Source organism: Pholcus phalangioides, unplaced genomic scaffold, assembly GCF_987345545.1.
Source record: "Pholcus phalangioides strain wild (caught in Gottingen) unplaced genomic scaffold, Ppha-v1.0 ptg000003l_1, whole genome shotgun sequence".
NCBI lineage: Eukaryota > Metazoa > Arthropoda > Arachnida > Araneae > Pholcidae > Pholcus > Pholcus phalangioides.
In genome coordinates, this window is record NW_028301596.1 from 52,755,001 (window position 1) to 52,775,941 (window position 20,941).

The 20,941-nt window shown below is 32.8% G+C and overlaps 1 protein-coding gene across 2 annotated transcripts in view; it reads right to left on the reverse strand.

Moving 5' to 3' along the window:
• Positions 1-20,941, reverse strand: part of Rbcn-3A (rabconnectin-3 alpha) — a 153,068-nt gene that overhangs the window by 68,958 nt on the left and 63,169 nt on the right. For both annotated transcript variants that reach the window (XM_089250267.1, XM_089250266.1), the window contains exons 23-28: positions 20,330-20,618; positions 19,727-19,952; positions 18,665-18,854; positions 5,105-5,395; positions 2,171-2,323; positions 1,031-1,169 (exon numbers count right to left, since the gene is read on the reverse strand). In XM_089250267.1, coding sequence (XP_089106393.1) covers positions 1,031-1,169; positions 2,171-2,323; positions 5,105-5,395; positions 18,665-18,854; positions 19,727-19,952; positions 20,330-20,618 — 1,288 coding nt within the window. The remainder of the gene's footprint in view (positions 1-1,030; positions 1,170-2,170; positions 2,324-5,104; positions 5,396-18,664; positions 18,855-19,726; positions 19,953-20,329; positions 20,619-20,941) is intronic.

A 20,941-nucleotide genomic window follows, 5' to 3' on the forward strand; every position in this document is an offset into this window, starting at 1 on the left:
TTTAAACATCATATCCGTTAAATAGCTTTTGAATTAAAGTGACACAGTTGAGTCACTGATAGCCATGTGATGGATAATTAATTAGAAGTAATGCACCAATAAAGGACAGCAAATGCATCCATTTCCAGAATGTATTCATCTGAAAAAACCTGAACATCTGGAGCCATTAAAAAAAAAAAAATTCTAAATTGGAATGTTTCAGAGGTGAACAGTATGATGCAGTAAAACCTCTCTTTTGCAAACACTGGCGGGACAGAAAAAATTGCTCAGAAAAAAAGATGGATGACCGTTAATGAGGGGTTTGAACAGCATACTTTTATTATACACTGGGAAATTATTATTTGGTCATAAAAGAAGGGGTGACTACATCTAAGAGTTGTCTGTTAAGTAAGGGGGTTTACTGTATTTTTGCATTTGTTTAAAAAATTATGAAACCAGCTCTTATGACATTAAAAAGAGGAATTCTAAGAGAATCTACACATTGATAACAATAATCAGCACTGCCTCAGAGACCAAGATGTTGGATAGGTCAGCCTGGCATTTTAAGGAGCTCTGAATAAAGTAGAAAAAAAAAGAAAGAAATAACAATTTTTGGCTGACATATAAATTTCTGGTAAGAAGTATCATATGAACAAGTTGAGTGAAACGACATTTCATTGTTTAAAAAAAATATTTTTTTATTTTTTTCATACAACCCTTCACAAGTAATAATTGGACTAAAACCAACTTCTATGAGCTAATAAAAAAGCTTTTGATTTCTATGGTTCAACATGGACTTTGGTTCAAGGTCAACATATCTAAGATTTGGTACATGAATCGGTCAGCAAAACATACGCTCAGAACTTAACTGAATAAAACATTTTCTAATTTTATAATCCTTATTGAGAAATAAAGTTATAAACATGAAATTTCATACAGACGTAACTGAATAATTTTGAACTTGAGACACTCATAAAATAACATATAAAAAGTATTGAAATTTTAAAGTCTTCACTAATATATTTTACAACAATAATATAAATTTACTAACATATTTCGGCTCCAAATCTATCGGACAAAGCTGAGTTGAAAGAAGCAACAGTGTCAGCTAGAGCCAAAAGATGCATCTGATCAAGACTAGAAAGTCCAGGTAAATGAGAGTGGGTCAGGAACTTTGTTAACGACATTGCCTAATGGAAGAAAAAAAAGAGATGAGAAATATTCTGAAAATTTATGCATGACATCGAGATTTTTGTAAATATTCATTGTGCAATATCTACTTTACATATTTTTTTGTGCTGTATTCTTCCAGGTATCCTTTGCTTAATGCATTTTCGATACAACACAATTTTATGAAATTGGTTTTAAAAAAATCACAACAAGTGGCAATTTCACAACTCCTCTCAGAGAATGTAGATTGTACAATAAGGTAATTGTACATTGCCTACAATAAAGGGTGCCAACAAACTGACTTAACCATTTGAGAGAGAGAGAATTTTTACCCATACAAAAATAGTAAATTGTACCAATTTACAAAATTGTGTTTAACACAACACCCTTCATCCAATCTATGCATCAAGGGTAAGTCTTGCTACTTTCAAGAGTTATTTTTGTTGCATAACATTCTCAGGGCTTATGGTGATAAAATAATTGGAGGAACTACTGTTATGTAAAAATGGCTACTGACAACTTTGGAAAAACTGAAAACCAAAGTTAAGCAGTCCAACATAAAAACGGTTTGAAGAAAATTTGGACAGGAGTTTCTGATTCCAATACTTTTGATCCTGAAAATGAGCCTTCTGATTCAAGACATGACAAACAGACAAACATGACCACTGACTGCCTTGGAAAGATATGACACAGCCAAATTTATTGGATTTGAGAATGCTAATGAACTTCATGAGTTCAAAGTAATTGATAAGGTTTTTGCAGCCATTGCTGAAGACAGCCATTGTTGAAAGAGACATTCTCTGGACCAAGGGCCATGGTCATAAGAGTGGTGGTGGCGCTAACTACTAGAATTATGGAAATGTTGATAAGAATGAACTCATACAAGTGTCCCAAGAACCTTCCTTGGTACGAGTTCTAAAATTACGTTTTCAAAAATACTGAGGCACTTTATTAAAAATTATAATCATAGCTTAATGCTTTTTTATAAATTAAAGTTTAAAAATACAATAAGCATTATTACATCTTTTGTGCTGAATTGAGTCAATATCAATTTCTGATGATCAGAAATGCTGAATGATGGTCTTTCCTTCTTACTGTTCGACGACTTTTCATGAAGTATGTCATCCAAACTATCATCTAGGCCATGAGCTACATCAAACAGCCCGCTATAATCCTGAACACGTAAAATATAAATTATTTTATAAAATAACTTATTCTAACATTCTATTGCATGCAATAATAATTGATCAAACCAGAAAAAAAAATTATGTCTTGAAGAATAATAATTTTCAGCTACCGCAAAGGAGGTGCAACTAACCTCCTTTGCTTCTATGATCACGTGACTAAGGCTTTGGGTAAGAGCAAAAATGTAGATGTTGTTTACCTTAATTTCCAGAAGGCATTCGATCGGGTCCAACAAGGTAAACTCTTGAAGCGTTTACATGAGATTGGGATTAGGGGCCACTTGCTGAATTGGATAGAATCGTGGTTAAGAGATAGGTCTCAACGAATTATGGTGAATGAAGAATTCTTTGGTTGGACAGGCGTCACAAGTGGAGTTCCTCAAGGAAGTGTCCTTGGCCCCATACTTTTTTCACTTTTTGTCGATAAACTCGATCAGGGTATCGATGGGATTGTTAGCAAATTCGCAGATGACGTGAAGCTAATGGGGGTAATCAGGAATCAAAGCGATAGAGAGTTGATGCAGACCAACTTAAACAGGATTGCAGCATGGGCAAATGAATGGAGCATGACGTTTAGCATTGATAAGTGCATGGTTGCTCATTTTGGTTCTAACAACCCATGGTTCACGAGTTGAATGGTGTCACTATACTGGATGCAACTAGGGTCACTGATTTGGGAATTCTCATTGACGAGCGGCTTAGGTTTTCTGAACATTGTTCATCGGTGGTCAAAAAATGGAGTAGAATGCTTGTGTGTGTGATCTCATTTTCAAAAAAGTCTCTTCGCGTTCTCCTAAAGTAATTCTTCAGCTTTTTCGAGGCTTAGTTCGTCCAGGACTGGAGTATGGACTGGGTTTTGGAGACCATACCTACAGAGGGACATAAACTTGGTTGAAGGGGTGCAGAGAAGAGCTACGCGTGTCCTTATTGGCACACGGGGCTTGAATTATGAAGAGAGACTACATTTTTTGAATACGTTTACATTGGATGAACGCAGGTGTCGAGGAGATATGATCGAAGTGTTCAAAATTTTCAATGGGATGGATAAGATGGACCATGAACTTTTAGTACACCGCCAATCGACTGCTTTTACAAGGGGACACCAGTATCGATTAGTAAGGACAATGCGAGGTTATGGTGTCGCAGAGAATTTTTCTCTAATAGGGTTGTTAATAAATGGAATAGCTTACCCCCGGAGGTAGTTAATTGTAACACAATTGACACGTTTAAAAAGAAATATGATAAACATGTTGGGGTAAATTGAGAAGCTATCCATACTTAGAATAAGACAACCGTAATTACATTATGGGCATTGTATAGTATATTTAGAAGACACCAACGAATAAGGCAAATACACAAAAAATAATAAAAGTCCTAATGCATTTCAACACCAATGGGTGCCGTCTTCAGAGGAAAAATTTAACCACTAGTTTCGCTGACCGAGTTTCCCATTTGGGTTGAATACCAAATCTTCACGCTCGGTTGCTCAGCGGAAGAAGTACGTCTGTTCACTTCAAACGTCGTGGTCAGAATGAAGCTGTGAGCCTGCGTGAGATACTAATGCAGGATACTATTAGGACTTTTATTATTTTTTGTGTATTTGCCTTATTCGTTGGTGTCTTCTAAATATTCTTGGGCAAAGTGGATCAACTCTTCATTGTATAGTATTTTATCATGTGCATATATATTGTTTATAATTTTATTTTTTAATTGGATTGCTGTATTTTTGAAATATATGATATCCATATTTGTTATGGGCATCTTTTTCTCAGCCGCCTCGTTCGGCATTTTGCCTGTTGTGGCGTTGTATTTGTATTAGTATTAGAGTAAAGAAAATTTTTATTTAAAAATATTGTGTTGAAAAGGTTAAGCAGGTTTTTAAAATTTTCCTGATCTGATCCACACTATACCTACCAAAGTGGAAATCACTAAATGTCCTACTAATTTCCATCTATTTTAAAGAATATTTTTTACAGATTTTGTGCAATGATAGTGCCCCCCTCCCCAAACCGAGAAGAATTGGAATAAAAAAACAAGGATAAGGAATACACAGACTTTTTCCTACTATTTATTTTTACCCATATTCCTGTATTCCGACAAAAGAGGGAAAAACATTGTCTCTCCACTTTTTATCAAACTTTGAAAAAAAAAACTAACTCAACCCGATGGCAGCTGATTGGCAGGTTAGGGAGGAGGAATGAAAAACATGCTCAAAGATGAAGCCAACAATATAACTACTTGGACTTTTCATTGCTGAAATGAGAGGGGTTTTAAGGAAGTGAGATATTTCGTGATAGCCAAAATAAAGATCATCAAGTTAGACAAGATATCTCATCATTGCCACTGTAAAGGTTAATATACATTTTGTTCATATCAGACTTGTTCATCATCAGTCTTTTAAATTATAAATACAAATTCAAGGGCACGACACACAAAATGCCAATGAGATGACTGAGCGAAAAAGAAAAAACAATAAATGAATAAACTAAAAAATAATAATTAATAAATGCCCATAAAAATTATGATTTTTTTCATCTATGTATGAAGAGCTTTTTCATTTATCCCAACCAGAACATCATATTTTGTTTTGAGGTTGTAAACAAGAAAAAAATTGTTTTATTTGAATGCTTTGACAGTCATAAATCATTCAATCATTAATCTACAAATTTTCCCATTTTTTACACAATAGCAGAATTTTTTAATGTACATCAAAATATATGGGAAATAAATAAAACTGATAGAATAAGAAATTAAAATATAAAATTCCTTACTTGATCTGAAGCCCTCCCTTCTTGGTCTGAAGTACTTAAAGAATGAGATTTTGTTTCACAATCAGCTGTTAGCAATGTGAAGAGGGGAAGAGGGGGTATGGACTGAATCTCCACATAATCTAGAGTGACTTCTTCAGGAAAAAGGGAGAGAGATCCTTGCTGATCCATAGGGCTGTGCTGCTGAGGAGAGACACTTGTTGCTAAAGACATTGCTCTTGTTCTAGACCATGAACGTCCTGAATTTTCTCCATCGCAACCACTCACACTTTCTGGTACTTGCAGATAAGATTTCTGTAAGAAATTTTTTCAAAATATAACTAATTTTACACTCAATGCCAAGTGAAAAAAAATTACAAAGATTATAAAAATTTCTTCAAAATACATAAATGAAACATGTTACTGTATTTCTTTTATAGAATCTGCATCATAATCTTATAAATGCATAAAAATTTTAAAACTGACATCAACCAATATTCCAAGCAAATAAATAAAACTATAAACTGTGGTATAGTGATGGTAGATTGTAGCACTTCTCACATACATGACATGTACAACACAAACACAATGAATATATTATGGGACCCACACATAATATGCGTGTGAATATACAAATACAAAGTCACGACAGGCAAAATACCCATAACAAATATGGATGTCATATATTCTAAAATGCAACCCAATTATAAAATTCAATTATAAAAACTATATATATATATATATATATATATATATATGATAAAATATTATACAATGCTAAGTACGGATAACTTCTCGATTTACCCAATGTTTATCGTATTTCTTTATAAACAGAGTCAAAGCACGATTTCGTGAACTTACAATTCACTAACTGCACATTTTTATGAACCAATCTTATGGTCCCAAATAATATCATATTCCTTTAAATGTCTTTCCGCATTTACAAATTTTTGATTTTAAGAATAAATTTTTCTAGTTCGTGCAGGTGTGCAAAAATGAGCATTAATTATATATACAGGGTGTATGGCAAATGGGGGTATGACACTTTACTGGCGAACCGTTGATCTCAGAGGTATACTTCCAGTTGGAAAAAATTTCTAAATAACGTGTAGTACTCAGATATGTCATTCATGTTTCAAGGGGTTGTATAATTATTAAAATAAAAAAATTCACTTTTTATATAGTCCCCCATGTGACAAAAAACCAAATTACGAAGTTGTTGCCCTGTCTCTCCTGATGCCAAAAAAATTTATACAAAATAAATCCACATTTCTAAAATATTCAAATTCGAAAAATGGAGGTAAGTTGGGAAAAGCCATTTTACCCACATTTAATGGTTTTTTTTCCCAATTTATTGTATAAAAAAAAAATTCAAATATTTCAGTGAATATTGTACTTAGAAACATGCATTTATTATTTTTTATTTTTGGCATCAAGAGAGACAGGGCAACAACTTTCTAATTGGGTTTTTGGGCACACAGGGGAACTTATAAAAAGTGTTTTTTTAAATTTTAATAACTATACAACCCCTTAAAATATGAATGACATATATGAGTACTACACGTTATTTGGAAACTTTTTCTAATTGAAAGAATACCTCTGGGATCAACGGTTCACCGGTAAAATGCCACAACCCCCATATGCTATGCACTCTGTATGTGGGTCTTTCTCAGGAAATTGTGCCCCCAGCAATTTACATTGAATATATTTGGCATAGAACTTTTCTATTCATTTTCCTGTCTCTGATGTGCCACAACTCAGTTCATAATTTTTTCATAAATATATTTTTAGAATTCACTTGCACAAATTTTCATTTCTTAAGAAAATGTCCTTCTGCGGGCTATCCACAGCCAATTTTTCAAATTTCACAATGATAACTTTCTATCTTAAAACAAAAATATATTCTAGTTTTAAATAACATATATCTTTAGGACCAGTATACTTTCATATTCTATCCTTTTCACAATTTTAAACATTTTTTATCTAAAGTTTATATTTAAAAATGAAAAATTTCAGTAGTTTTTTTTTATTAGTAACATTTGGATAACATAAGTGGCAAGTGCTTTTGTAAGACTTGAACCCCCCCCCCCCCCAAATTTTGTGTTGAAAAGGTTAAGATGAATGTAACTTTAATTTGTCACTTGAACTTCCTTTTGAATAAATTACAATTGTAAATTAATTTTTTTTTATTTAACAAAAGAGATGTACTAGCATACATATATACAAACAGAGATAACTTTTCATCTAAGGTGAACATATCTGTCACATACTGGACGATGGGTTATTGATAAAAAAAAATACAATGTGTTAGGGGGGAAATACCTATAAAGTATATACACTTGTATATAAACACAAATATAAATGGGGAAGGAAGGGAATTGATAGTTAAATATCAAGTAATAGAGGGGTGAAAAACAAAATTGGTTGTAACATCATTGTGGCAACGAATGGTGGGTACATTTCAAATATCAAAATTAGAGATAATACGTATGATTTGAATAATTGAGCTACTGTCTGAAAGGCAAAATATTTAAAATGATGATAAATATAATGGGAAAAAAATCAATAATTTTTATTAGTGGGAGACATGAATGAATGAATGAACGCCAGAACTTTGCAACTGGCTTATCCCATTGCCGAGATCTCTTCAAGCCCAGCTTTATGGCAGAGTCTGGAACACTTTATTTTGTGTCAAAAAATAAATAACATGCAAAATTTTTACAACATATTTCCTCCAGACAATTGGGTACTGCCAACATTAACAAATTCTGTGGTGATTACAGACGAGATGGGGTTGGAAATTGGAGAAAAGTTTTGGGTTTTAAAACGGGTGAATGTATGTATATTAGGATGGAGGTATATTTCAAGAGCAATTAGGGGGGGGGGGGTGTGTGCAATCTGATCTGTTATCTTACACTTGCCATATTATATACACAGGATACAAAAAAAAAATCGAAAATCTTATTGTGAAATATAAAATATCCATCAGAGCGAGTCATCTCACTTAGCACCTTATTTAGTGGGGGACAAATGCTTTTAAAAAAAGCTTAAAAGTGCACAGAGATATCATCAAAAGATAATAGATATCTTTTGAGGTACTTTTTATGGGTGTGAAGAGAGGAAGCATTCTTAATTTCAACGAGAAGAGAGTTATAAAACTTAGGTAAGAGAAATGAATTATATTAATATTTTTGTGAATAATTGGCAAAGAATATGTGGCGTTACACTTAGCGGAAGATTGAGAGGATATTAATGGTAGGGAGTATTGACGTTTAAAGAGAAGCAACAGGGATTTATAAAAATATGTGTATCTAAGTGGTAGGATTTCTATACTTTTGAAGTGAGTGATGGAAGTATAATAGTCATTGAAAATTAGCCTTATAATTTTCTTCTGGCGTGATATAGTAGGTTTCAAGTTAGTTAAATAATCACTACCCCAAATAGGTAAACCGTATAATAAGTAAAATGAGCGTATAATAAGTAAGAATGGAACAGTGAGTATTAAAGGATGATTACCAAAGAGCGATTAACAAAATATTTTAGAAAATAAAATTTATACATTGTAAATCTTAATTTGATTATTTGATTTGTAGATTATGAACATGGGATTTCCTTTTCATGTCAGAGTCAATATAAATACTCAGATATTTTATAGTATTCAACTGTCATTTATAACAGTACAATCAGTGTTAATGCTACATATAGGTTTATGAATCAAAGTCAATATTCAAGGCAGGAATATTATGCAAAGAAAACTTAATATTAAGTTTCAGATCATTTGCATGAAACTAGTCCCTAATTTTTATCATGTCAGAATTTAGTGTAATTTGGGAGATTCATAAGTAGCACCAGAGTAAAGAATAATTATCATCAGCAAACGTGGTTATCTTGCCATCAATTTTTAGATTACATAAATCGTTTATAAATATATATTAAAGAGTAGGGGGACAAGAACAGATCCCTTGGGTACTCCTCGATTAACCCCTAAAAATTTACTGGAATGAGAGCCACATCTTACTCTCTGGGATCTGTTTTTCAGGTATCACACTAAAAGATTTAGGGGGAATGTCTCTAATTCCCAATGCCTCAAGCTTAGGTTGAAGGATTTCATGATTAACACTGTCAAAGGCTTTTCTTATGTCTAGGAATACAGCTATAGTTTTTCTAGATTTGTGAAGATTATGTATTTACTAAAATCTAAGTGAAGCAGCTTCAGTGTTATGGTTAGCAAGAAACCCATGTTGATTAAGAGAAAAGAAATTAGTATGAAAAAGAAATGAGAATATTATTTTTTTTGGAACAGTTTCAAAAATCTTGGAGGTAGAAGGTAAAATGGAGATAGGTATATAATTACTAAATCATCATAATTTCCTGATTTGAAAATAGGCAAAAAAGTGGCGGTTTTCAAAGAGTTAGGATATAGACTGTTTAGTATGCAGTTATTTATCAAATTCGTAAGTATTATAACTAAACGATAAGGAAAACATTTAAGAATCAATGCATTAATCACATCAATAGAAACCGAATGAGATAACCAATCAATAATAGAAATGATTTCTTCTGGGTAAGTTGGGGAGATGAAAAAAGAGATCTGTTATAGAATAGGGGACATATTTTTTGTAGTCATCTGTAGGTGGAATGGATGGTACTTTTTACAAAATGATCATTAAATTTATTAGGAAGTAATTGGGGTTCAATGTTATCAGGGAGGGGATCACTAGGATTTTTAACAATTATCTTATCGATAAATTTCCATCGTTTGAAGGGAGTATCACATTTTGAAAACTGTTGAGAAAAGCAAAATTGCTTAGAAATTTTGATTTTGTATTTTAGGTAATGTGAGTAACATTATAATATGCAGTACTAACCTCCTGATCATATTGATATTTTTTAGTTTTTAAATAAAGTTTCTTTTTGATTTTAATTAGATGTTTTATCTCTGATGTAATCCAAGTTTTATCAGTCCGTCTGGGAAGGTTAATATCATATGATGTATGGTTATTTTTGATGGTTTCAAGCCTAACAATAATTTCATCAAAAGCACCATTACTTTGAGAATCATTTATGCAAAGTGTATAATTCTGTAGATATAGCTTGAGTTGGGAATTACTAATTTTTTTCCTATAAACATAGAATTTTTGTACCGGCACAGAATTAATATTAGAGTATGATAACTTACATAGAATTGGATAATGATCAGTCAAATCCGTTTCCCTGACTACAGATTCAAAGAACAAAAGCTGTGTAGAATTTCTTATAAAAATGTGATCAATGCATGACTTAGAGGAAAGTCTAGTGATTTGAGATATCATAGGTAGAAAACCATTGCTTGACGGAAGATCGAGATATTCATAATGGTTAGTATTAATTTGATCAAGTATATTTATTTTATACAAAAATTGCCACGTTTTTAAGACAATTTTTGTATAAATTAAAACCAGGCAAAGTTACTCATTTTTTGTGTTAATAACACCAATAATAATTAATTACAGTTTTTTGTATTAGCTAATAAAGTTTCAAACTCCTGGAGAAAATCTGAAACCATGAAGGCATGAGACCTATAAATTAACAAATTAGATTTATTCTGGAAAAAAGAAGGCAAGTGTTCTTTGGTGGCTGCTTTTTTTTGTGAGGAAATACATAATTGAAAATTATTTTCACTTTACCACATGTTTCAGTTCTGAGATCTCCAATATTTTTAAAAAGCACATGTTTTCCACATGCTCAGTTTTCGATCAGTGTTGCAAAACATTGCTTTCTCCTGGCATTAAGTAGCCAAAAGGAAGGTTTGATAATAATTTGGGGGAGGGGGGTGATAAAAAAAAATAAAAAAAAGATTTCTTGACTGCAACATCAAGATGCAGTAATGTTTCATCTAAAGAGTTTGCTTTGAGAGTACCACTCATGCTCTAGCAAAGCAGAGACAATTTGAAAATATCTTGTCTGCCATTAAATTGACAAAAAAAAAGCAAGGGAAAAAAAATAAAAATGCAATTGACAAACAAGTTGTTCATAGTATCAGTGCTTGTCCACGTTTTGAAAATGAGCTACCAAAATAAATGGAACATGTCGCAAATGTCAAGCATAAATATCAAATTATGTGCTGAAACAGGCAAAATGCCATGTCAGATTTGCCTATCTCTTAACATGGTTAAACTTGATTTATGTTACCATGAATCTCGAACAAACTTCGCTGCTGACTATAATTATCAACCGGTAAATAAGTGTCCCTACGATTTTTTTATTTTTTGGTTGACACTTATTTTTGATAATTTTTGTTCATTATTTGATTGAATTTTGTAAGAATGATACATATGTGTATGATGAGCATACTACTCAACATGCACCAATTCATTAGAAATTCATCAGAGAAATGTTTATAGGGTGAATGTGCGTTCTAGTGAAAGTAATAGTGTGTATTTCTCATAAGTACAGAAGCTAAGTATTTCCTTAAATAAAATGTGGATGAAAGTAACATACAAAAAAGAAAAAAAGTTTCAACATCCAATTATACAAATAACTGCCACGTCAGGAAATAATTTTGTCATGCATAACAAAGTTCCAACTTAAATTACAAAACTAAAAAGTTGTCTTGTTTTTTTTCACAACCCCATTGTGATTAAATAGTTTATCCATTTTTATTAATAAACTTAAAAATTCTACCAGGTGTTAGATAAATTAACCAATTTAAACTGAAGAGCCAAAAAAACTGGTACAGGTATGCGATGCAAATAAAAAGATATGGAACCAATCAGAGTACGGCGCTGCAGTCTGCAACACCTATATAACACAATAAGTGTCTGGTATAGTTGTTAGATCTGTTACTGCTGCTACAATGGCAGGTTATCGAGATTTAAGTGAGTTTGAACATGGTGTTATAGTCAGCACACGAGAAATGGGCATAGCATCTCAGAGGTAGCGATGAAATTTGGATTTTCACGTACGACCATTTCACGAGTGTACCGTGAATATCGGGAATCCGGTAAAAAATTTAATCTACGACATTGCCGCGGCCGGAAAAAGAGCATGCAAGAACAGGACCAACGACAACTGACGAGAATCATTAAACGTGACAGATGTGCAACCCTTCCGCAAATTGCAGCAGATTTCAATGCTGGGCCATCAACGAGTGTCAGCGTGCGAACCATTCAACGAAACATCATCGATATGGGCTTTTGAAGCCGAAGGCCCACTCGTGTACCCTTGATGACTGCACGACACAAAGCTTTATGCCTCGCCTGGGCCCGACAACACCGACATTGGACTGTTGAGGACTGGAAACACGTTGCCTGGTCTGACGAGTATCGGTTCCAATTGCTTCGAGTTGATGGACGTGCACGGGTATGGAGACAACCTCATGAATCCATGGACCCTACATGTCAACAGGGGACTGTTCAAGCTGGTGGAGGCTCTGTGATGGTATGGGGCGTGTGCAGTTGGCGTGATATGGGACCCCTGATACGTCTAGATACGACTCTGACAGGTGACAGGTATGTAAGCATCCTGTCTGATCACCTGCACCCATTCATGTCCATTGTGCATTCCGACGGACTTGGACAATTTCAGCAGGACAATGCGACACCCCCACACGTGCAGAATTGCTACAAAGTGGCTCCAGGAACACTCTTCTGACTTTAGACACTTACGCTGGCCACCTAAATCCCCAGACATTAACATTATTGAACATATCTGGGATGCCTTGCAACGTGCTGTTCAGAAGAGATCTCCACCCCCTCTTACTTTTACGGATTTATGGACAGCCCTGCAGGATTCATGGTGTCAATTACCTCCAGTACTACTTCAGACATTAGTCGAGTCCATTCCACGTCGTGTTGCGGGCTCGCGGGGCCCTACACGATATTAGGCAGGTGTACCAGTTTTTTTGGCTCTTCAGAGTATATAAACACTCTAGATGATTTCAAACACCCTTCACAGGATTTTACCTTTCAGTTCTCATATGATAGAAAATGGCCACTTGTTTGTAGGTATGATAGAAATTAAATTATTAAAATACTTAAGGGACTTGGGGAAATGTAGGCTATTAATACAAAGTATTTATCTTTATAGATGAACCAGAATAATATTACAGTAAAACCTCATTAAGCCATCATCCTATTAAGTCGTCGTTTTTCTTCAGGCCTTTACAGCTTTCATAGACAACAATGTTATTAAACCATCATTTACTCATCCCTGATTTCGATTAACTCATTTTATATTTAATATATTTAATATACTCATTAATAGATTTCACCATGGAAAAAGTTTGACAGAGAGGAACAGATTATTGGTGGTTTAATAACCATATGGTTAAAAGTCATCATAAAAGCCTATGTACCAAAATGGGACAGTTTAAGCAATGAAAGTTACAATGGGGAAGTTCATTTGTCAACTAGGGTTTTTGAAACGTTAGGGACTGTTCGAGCTATTAACGACCTGATTTCTGCATGGACCCCCCCCCACTAATTTAGGGCTTCAAATTTAAACAAAATATCTTTATTGAAAAATCAGAGACTTTCCAAAGTTGAGGCCTTCTAATGTTTATTTCTCCCTGCCGCCCCCCCCCCAGTCAAAAGTGGATCCTGTGTTCGAGATTACCTTGTAGTTGTATCATGAAATACTGATTCAGAACTAAAACCAGGGTTGGTAAAAAACCGGTTTTTTTGGTTTAAACTATTTTTTTTGTTTTAAATAGTATTAAAATTAAAAACAATAAAATTTCTGAAAAATCATTCAAACTTCTAATAATTAATTAAAATAAAATGTTTATTAATATAATTAACACTATTCCCATATTAATTAATCAATAAATATTTCTTAAATTTTAACAAAAACCAACTTTTGCAATTTAGTTATTCTTTTCCTTAACTCAATGAAGTACTTTGTGTTTGAAAATTCTTAATGTTATTATTAACCATATAATATACAAGTTTCTACTCCAGTTATTTTCAATATGCTTAATTAGGAAGCTATTTTGCAAAAACTATAACAAAAATTAGGTGAATATAATGCAGGGCTCCCACTCAAAAAATGAGAAAAAGTAGGAAAACGCAGGACTAAAAAAGTAGGATGGGGGAGGGTAACCCCCTTAGACAACATAATCATAGCATAATGGAAAAAAATCCCTAAAAAAATTTATTTTGAATTAACTTTTGTTTTTATAGCACTATTTCAGTTTCCTATAAGATTGACTCAAGCCAAAGCAAAATGACAAATGGCTTGGTTACAATTTTCGGACAAAACAGTGCACTAGCAACCACAGATAATTCTTTGCTGTCTCTCCTCATATATATTACATTCTTTTTTTGGAGTCTTCTAAAGTGCAGAGCTTGTCAACTCTCTTTGACAAGGCACAGCATATTTTGAAGACGTACGTTTTTTAAGAATGACGCTCCTTCGAGACCACTTTCAAAAGCACAGTGCAAAATGTGTAGATTACAAGATCCGATGTAAATAAGGCAAGGTGAACCTGTTTTACTGCGTTGTCCTGTCCATCAATTAAAAATCAGAGACTTTCCAAAGTTGAGGCCTTCTAATGTTTATTTCTCCCTGCCGCCCCCCCCCCCCAGTCAAAAGTGGATCCTGTGTTCGAGATTACCTTGTAGTTGTATCATGAAATACTGATTCAGAACTAAAACCAGGGTTGGTAAAAAACCGGTTTTTTTGGTTTAAACTATTTTTTTTGTTTTAAATAGTATTAAAATTAAAAACAATAAAATTTCTGAAAAATCATTCAAACTTCTAATAATTAATTAAAATAAAATGTTTATTAATATAATTAACACTATTCCCATATTAATTAATCAATAAATATTTCTTAAATTTTAACAAAAACCAACTTTTGCAATTTAGTTATTCTTTTCCTTAACTCAATGAAGTACTTTGTGTTTGAAAATTCTTAATGTTATTATTAACCATATAATATACAAGTTTCTACTCCAGTTATTTTCAATATGCTTAATTAGGAAGCTATTTTGCAAAAACTATAACAATGTGTAATGATGTAACATGTGTAACATGATCATGTGTAACATGATTTGTTCACATTTTACTGTTCAATGCCAATGTAATCATTTTTGACAAATACAAATTGCACTTCCATTTCTAGCTCTTTGCTGAGCATTGTAAATATTGTTTTGCCTCTTCATGCCCTAAAAATATAGAAGACAACTGAATGCTTTTGGGTAGTATCAGAATCACCAAACCTAGAATAGGCCTACGTATCCAACTTCTTTGAAATGCGAACTGTTGTTTCACCTATTCGCACCGTAATTTTGAATGATGAATGTTAGTTACTGTCCAAGACCATGAAGTAATAAATACAAAATTATTTTTCCACCCAAACAGAAGTTTTTAATGACTTCTATACTTGTTGAACCCTCAAACTAAGCAAATGAAAAATTAATCAACCAAATGGTCCACATGCACCTTCCCCCCCCCCCTCAAATAACCTTAAAAATTATAAAATTTCTGCTTTGGCAGAAGAATTGCATTCTTCAACATTTGTAATATTTGGCAATATATCAATGATTTGCTGCTCAATTAAAATCAATTACACAAATTTTGTTGATAGGATTTGGTAAAAAAGTAGGAAAAGTAAGACAAAAGTAGGACATTTTACCGAAAAGTAGGGCGAGTGGGGGCCCTGTATAATGTATTTAATTAAGTATAAATAATGCAAATTAATTAGTGATGATTTACGATATACAGGGTGATTATAACTAAGGTTCTGATTTCAAAACACTGTAAAAAAAGAAGGATAGTCAGAATGACTTGAAAATTTACATTCCTGAAGAAATAGAATTGTATTTGGTAAAGGGGGAAAAAATACTTAAGAATGTAAAATTAATGACATCATCCAACACGTGTGAAATTTGCTTGCAGAATAGAAACAATAGCCAGTCTTGGCAAAATGATAACTTAATTATAGCATTACATGGTTTCATAATTCATAGAAACATCACAACAAAATGAAGTAATTGAACTAATAACTACAACTTACTCAAGAAATGTGAAATATGTTGTCCACCGTGTTCTGGCTATGAGGTGAAAGCACAAAAATTCTTGCTCAACAACAGATCAGAGTATGCCATGGTCATGATGTGGATGCGCTTGCAATTCACTTTTATTAAACCAAACACGCCCCCACGTTAATATTCCTGAGGAACTTCTAACATATAGTGCTGGAGATTCACCAAAGTTTGCAATCTGATCACTGTTCATAACATTTTCAGGTACCCGCTACAGCCAGAAGTTGCAAGGGTTAAGTTGCATCCGGTTATTGTCAAAATGGGTCTTCAGCAGCTGATCTGCTTGTACTGCAATGTGCATCTTGATATTTCTATCCACACACTAATGCTGTGGAAGTGCCGAAATGATGTGGTTGCACAAAATAGATTATATTGCTGGCCAAGTACAGCATCATCTACTTGCACATTTTGCACTTTTTTCTTTTGTGAAAGAAACTTCCATTGCTTCAGGAGTATCCATGCAAATTTCCAAGTCATTCTGACAAGTACTTATTATATATTTTGGAATCAAAACTTCAATTATAATCACCCTGTATATAGCTGATTATTTTTCATGAATCTGTTACTACTACTACACAGTAGAACCCTAATTAACTGGGCCTAACAGTGAAAGTACAGTACATAAAAAACAACTATTGAATGTTAAGACTGGGAGATATATAGGAGATGTGCTACTTCTTATGGGAAAGAAAATAAAAATGTCTGTGAAGGTAATGTAACTACTAGTACACTAGTCTTTGTCCTTTAAGGACAGCTGGTGTCTATTGGATTATAGGACCACCTGCTCGTAGCATGATGGTGTCACTACTGTAGCTGCTTCTTTGTGAAGGGAAAAAGAAACCCTGTGAGATAATACACCACTACATTTAGATGTGTGATGCAATCCTTATTCATGAATTTGCTAAAGATATATAGAGCATCAGAATGCAGCCAAAAGTTAGAAAATGTGGTAAGAATGAGAAATTTTGGCTTCTGTATATCACTTTAAATAACTAAGATACTTCATATGAAAAATATATATATATATTCAGGCCACTTTTATGAGACTTTTTGAAAAAAACCACTTATACCATCTTATGCCATTTAAAGATATTCCATCAAAATGTACCCCAAGAATATAAAATGTGGTAAAAATGAAAAATTTTGGCTAATAAGGAACCAATATGATATTTTTCAAGGGAAAAATATTTAGGCCACTTTTATTTGATTTTTTGAAAAAAAACCACTTGGCTTAAACCAAACAACCCTGACTAAAACACTAAAAAAATTAAATTTCATGCATATGTAAAATTAATGTGCAATAGAGTTCTGTTTGTAAAGAAAATCTAACTATTCTAACACTTGCTCTGATTAGTCAAAAATAAAAATTTCTAGTATAAATCAAAGTGTACCAGTATATTTCACCATAATAAGTTAAGTGATAAAAGATTTCTATTATTTTTTCTTTTGCTATCTATAAATTTTATTAATATTGTAATTTTGATTCATATTTTAATGAATGTTATATTAGTTTAAATTGATACGATTTTCACATATTGCACATTGAAACTGATAACACTCCGCTTAAGCTGTCATAATTTTTTTGATAACATGAGGTGACGACTTATCAAGGTTTTACTGTACATAAGATTTTAATTGTACATCTTGCATTTTCCCCTCAGGTTTTCTATTAGATTCAGATTAGAAGTAAATACTGGCCATCACATACCAACTTAATGATTTTTCTCAAATCCTTTTTTCTTCTTCAAGCAGACCTGTGTACAGGTGCATTGTTTTTATGCAATACATAATCACTCCCCACTATTGGCAAAAGTCAGAAATTTTTTTTTGTAAGGATATAATATAATCTGCAGAATAGTATCAGAATTTTGTCTTTTCTTTAGAAAAAGGATATTGGTTGTCCCATCAAATGCAAAAACCAACATGTGCCATAAAAGATACTCTTCCATTCTATCTACTGAAAGCACTGTGACATTCATACCTCAAATCATGCTGGTAACAGTTTTAATCAAAGTTTATCTTTTCCCATCAAAGAAAATATTGGTTACTCATTTGTCTTTCTAAAACATGCAAGGTATATGTCACAATAATAGAGTTTGTTTGTAGTGTTCATAAGATATTGGCCACGAATGTGTTCTTCTAAATTTCTAAAAATGCATTTCTTTTAAGTTTTGCTCAATAACTTTTGAAAAACATTTTACCAACTTTTTCTTAAAACATGAGCTAGAATTATTAGCTACATTTTTTGTACATGTGAAAACTACTGCACAGATTTATAAGTAAATTAGTTCTATAATTGTGTGTTAAAGCATTCAAGCATGCATTAAATATAGTATTTAAAGAAAAATACCAAGTTTCTGCGTTTATGAGATGCATTGATATAGTTAAATATGCGGAGGGTGACAAAGGACTTCGACACAATATTTGAAAAAATAATAACAGGTCAAAAAATGAAATCATATCCTATCGATATAATTATATGATTACCATAACAGCAATTATGTATGAATCTTGATTATATATTGAAGACACAAAAATGCTTGATAAGAATTCTTACCTTCACATTATCAGACCCAGATAAACATCGAACAAGATGACTTAGAATGGCCTTCACTCTATGCAATTTGCCAAATCCAAGCAATTCCATCAGTTGCTTCGGATGGTACTGAGGAAGAATCGGACATGCTAATCGACAAGCTTCAAACAAGCCAAAATCTGGCATAGGACCAAGACTAGACAAACTGTCCCTGAAAAAAAAAAAAAAAAACCAATGTTAATGCTTTTTCTCCTCTTCTCCCTTCAAAAATATTGTGTTCATTATAAAGTGTTATTAACACTAATGATTTCTTCAATTATTGTCAATAAACACCCACAATAATGGTGTTGACATACAAAAGATAATGTTCCCACCCTTAAGCAAAAATTTGGACACAAACGATATTGTAGTTTTCAATGGAAACACATTTGATTTTAAAAAACTTATTACACATACATTTTTATAATATCTTCTAACCATTTTGAATAAGAAATTATTCTGATTCAAACTGAAATACCTATTTTTTTGTGAAAAAAAAGATGGAAATTCTAACATCATAAAAGTGCAATCTTGATAAAGAAGAAATTTGTAGACAATTCCAAGCTGATTAATAACAATATACCAATAAAAATGGACAAAATTTGTGAGATTCAAAACAAAATCAAGTTAATGAAGTAAACATATAAGTTATAATTTAGCATTAAAAAAACTCTTTCGATTATTATTTTATTGATAGTTATTCTCACATTTTATTAAAGATTCCATTTTTCAACTCAATTTTTGGTAATGAAAAGTGGGAAAATAAAGCCCATTTCTTTAGCAACATTGATTTGGGAGATGAATACAACTTGAACCGAAATTTAGACTAACATATACATTCCGATGAGACTCTCATGATGACTAAGTATTTGTGATATGTAAATAAGTTAAAATACATAAAAAAGGAAAAGTTCAATTAATTCTCATGAGCTTTTTTTGTCATGATCTAGAATGAAGCTTCAGGTTAAAAGAGAAATCCAGAGAAAACTTCTATAAAGTTAAACTTTGGAAAACTTGCCCAGGTTAAACATTATAAATACGTGCCTCTGCAGGGTTTTATTAGAATGCGTATCACTCTTTTTCTTCCTTGTTTCAGATGCAGCATTGAGAATTGTAGATGAAGTGGATCGGGACAATGTTCCTGAAGAAGCAGGAAGGCGTAACTGTGATGACTCTTGTGCCTTGTTAAGTAATTCCTCTTCCGTCAACTTACGGCCATCAGTTATATTATCATCCTTTTCACCATTAGTTTTCGGTTCTAATTTATCACCTGCATCGAAAAATGTGATGAGTAATAAACAAAAGTTATAGAATAATATGAAATAGAAAAACTGTATAATAAATACATTATAATTTATTAACCAATTTAATTCTCCTGCAAAGCAACACATTGTAAAGCGATTTAAAATTACACTGGAACCTCAACATCAGTGTGTTTTTTACTAGAACTCCTTGGAACACAAGTGGGGTCTCCTGCACTATAGCATAATCAATGTATCATTGTTATAAATAATTCTTTGTTCTGAAACACATCCTATGAGTAACTTAGCAACTCTTGTAAAGACAATGAGATAAGTAAAAATTCTACAGTAGTAATTTACTATCAAAAGGAGTGAGAATTTGTATAAAAAAAACAATTTACTATACCTGATACAGAAGTCTTCCACTGGGTGTATATATGCATTTCGTTGTCCATACCCACTACCAAGATACCATGTCTGACCCAGGAACATTGCATAGGTAAAGGAGGAAGTGCATCTTTGGTTTTAAGCTCAGTGGTTCTTATTCTCATCCACCTGATTTCATCATTGCAGGATAGAGGCAAAACCATTGATGAAGCCTGCTTGAGGAGAGGCCGACTGATTGATTTTGAAGCTTTCATTGCTTGAACATTTGCTTGTGCGATATCATTTGATACAGGGGTAAACAGCAAGATCTAAGAATTAAAAATGTTAAATAACATCTTTCTCCCGAAGTTCCATTTTAAATATCAGTATATACAGTATGTAACTAAACTAATGGTCAGAAAGTGATAGAACTCACCAAAACAAACAACTTTCACCATACAATGTGAGGTCAGAAAGCAGGTAGAGGGTGCTTTCTCTTGAATGGATGAAGCATTGCCTCTCGCGGAACCCACCATTAAGTTGGTATTCATCTTTCAGCAGGTGCTGCCTGATTTACTATGAAATGTACCAGGAAATCTTTGAGCAATTATGTGGTTTCAGCACAAATGGAGAGCTATCACATTTCCTTAAG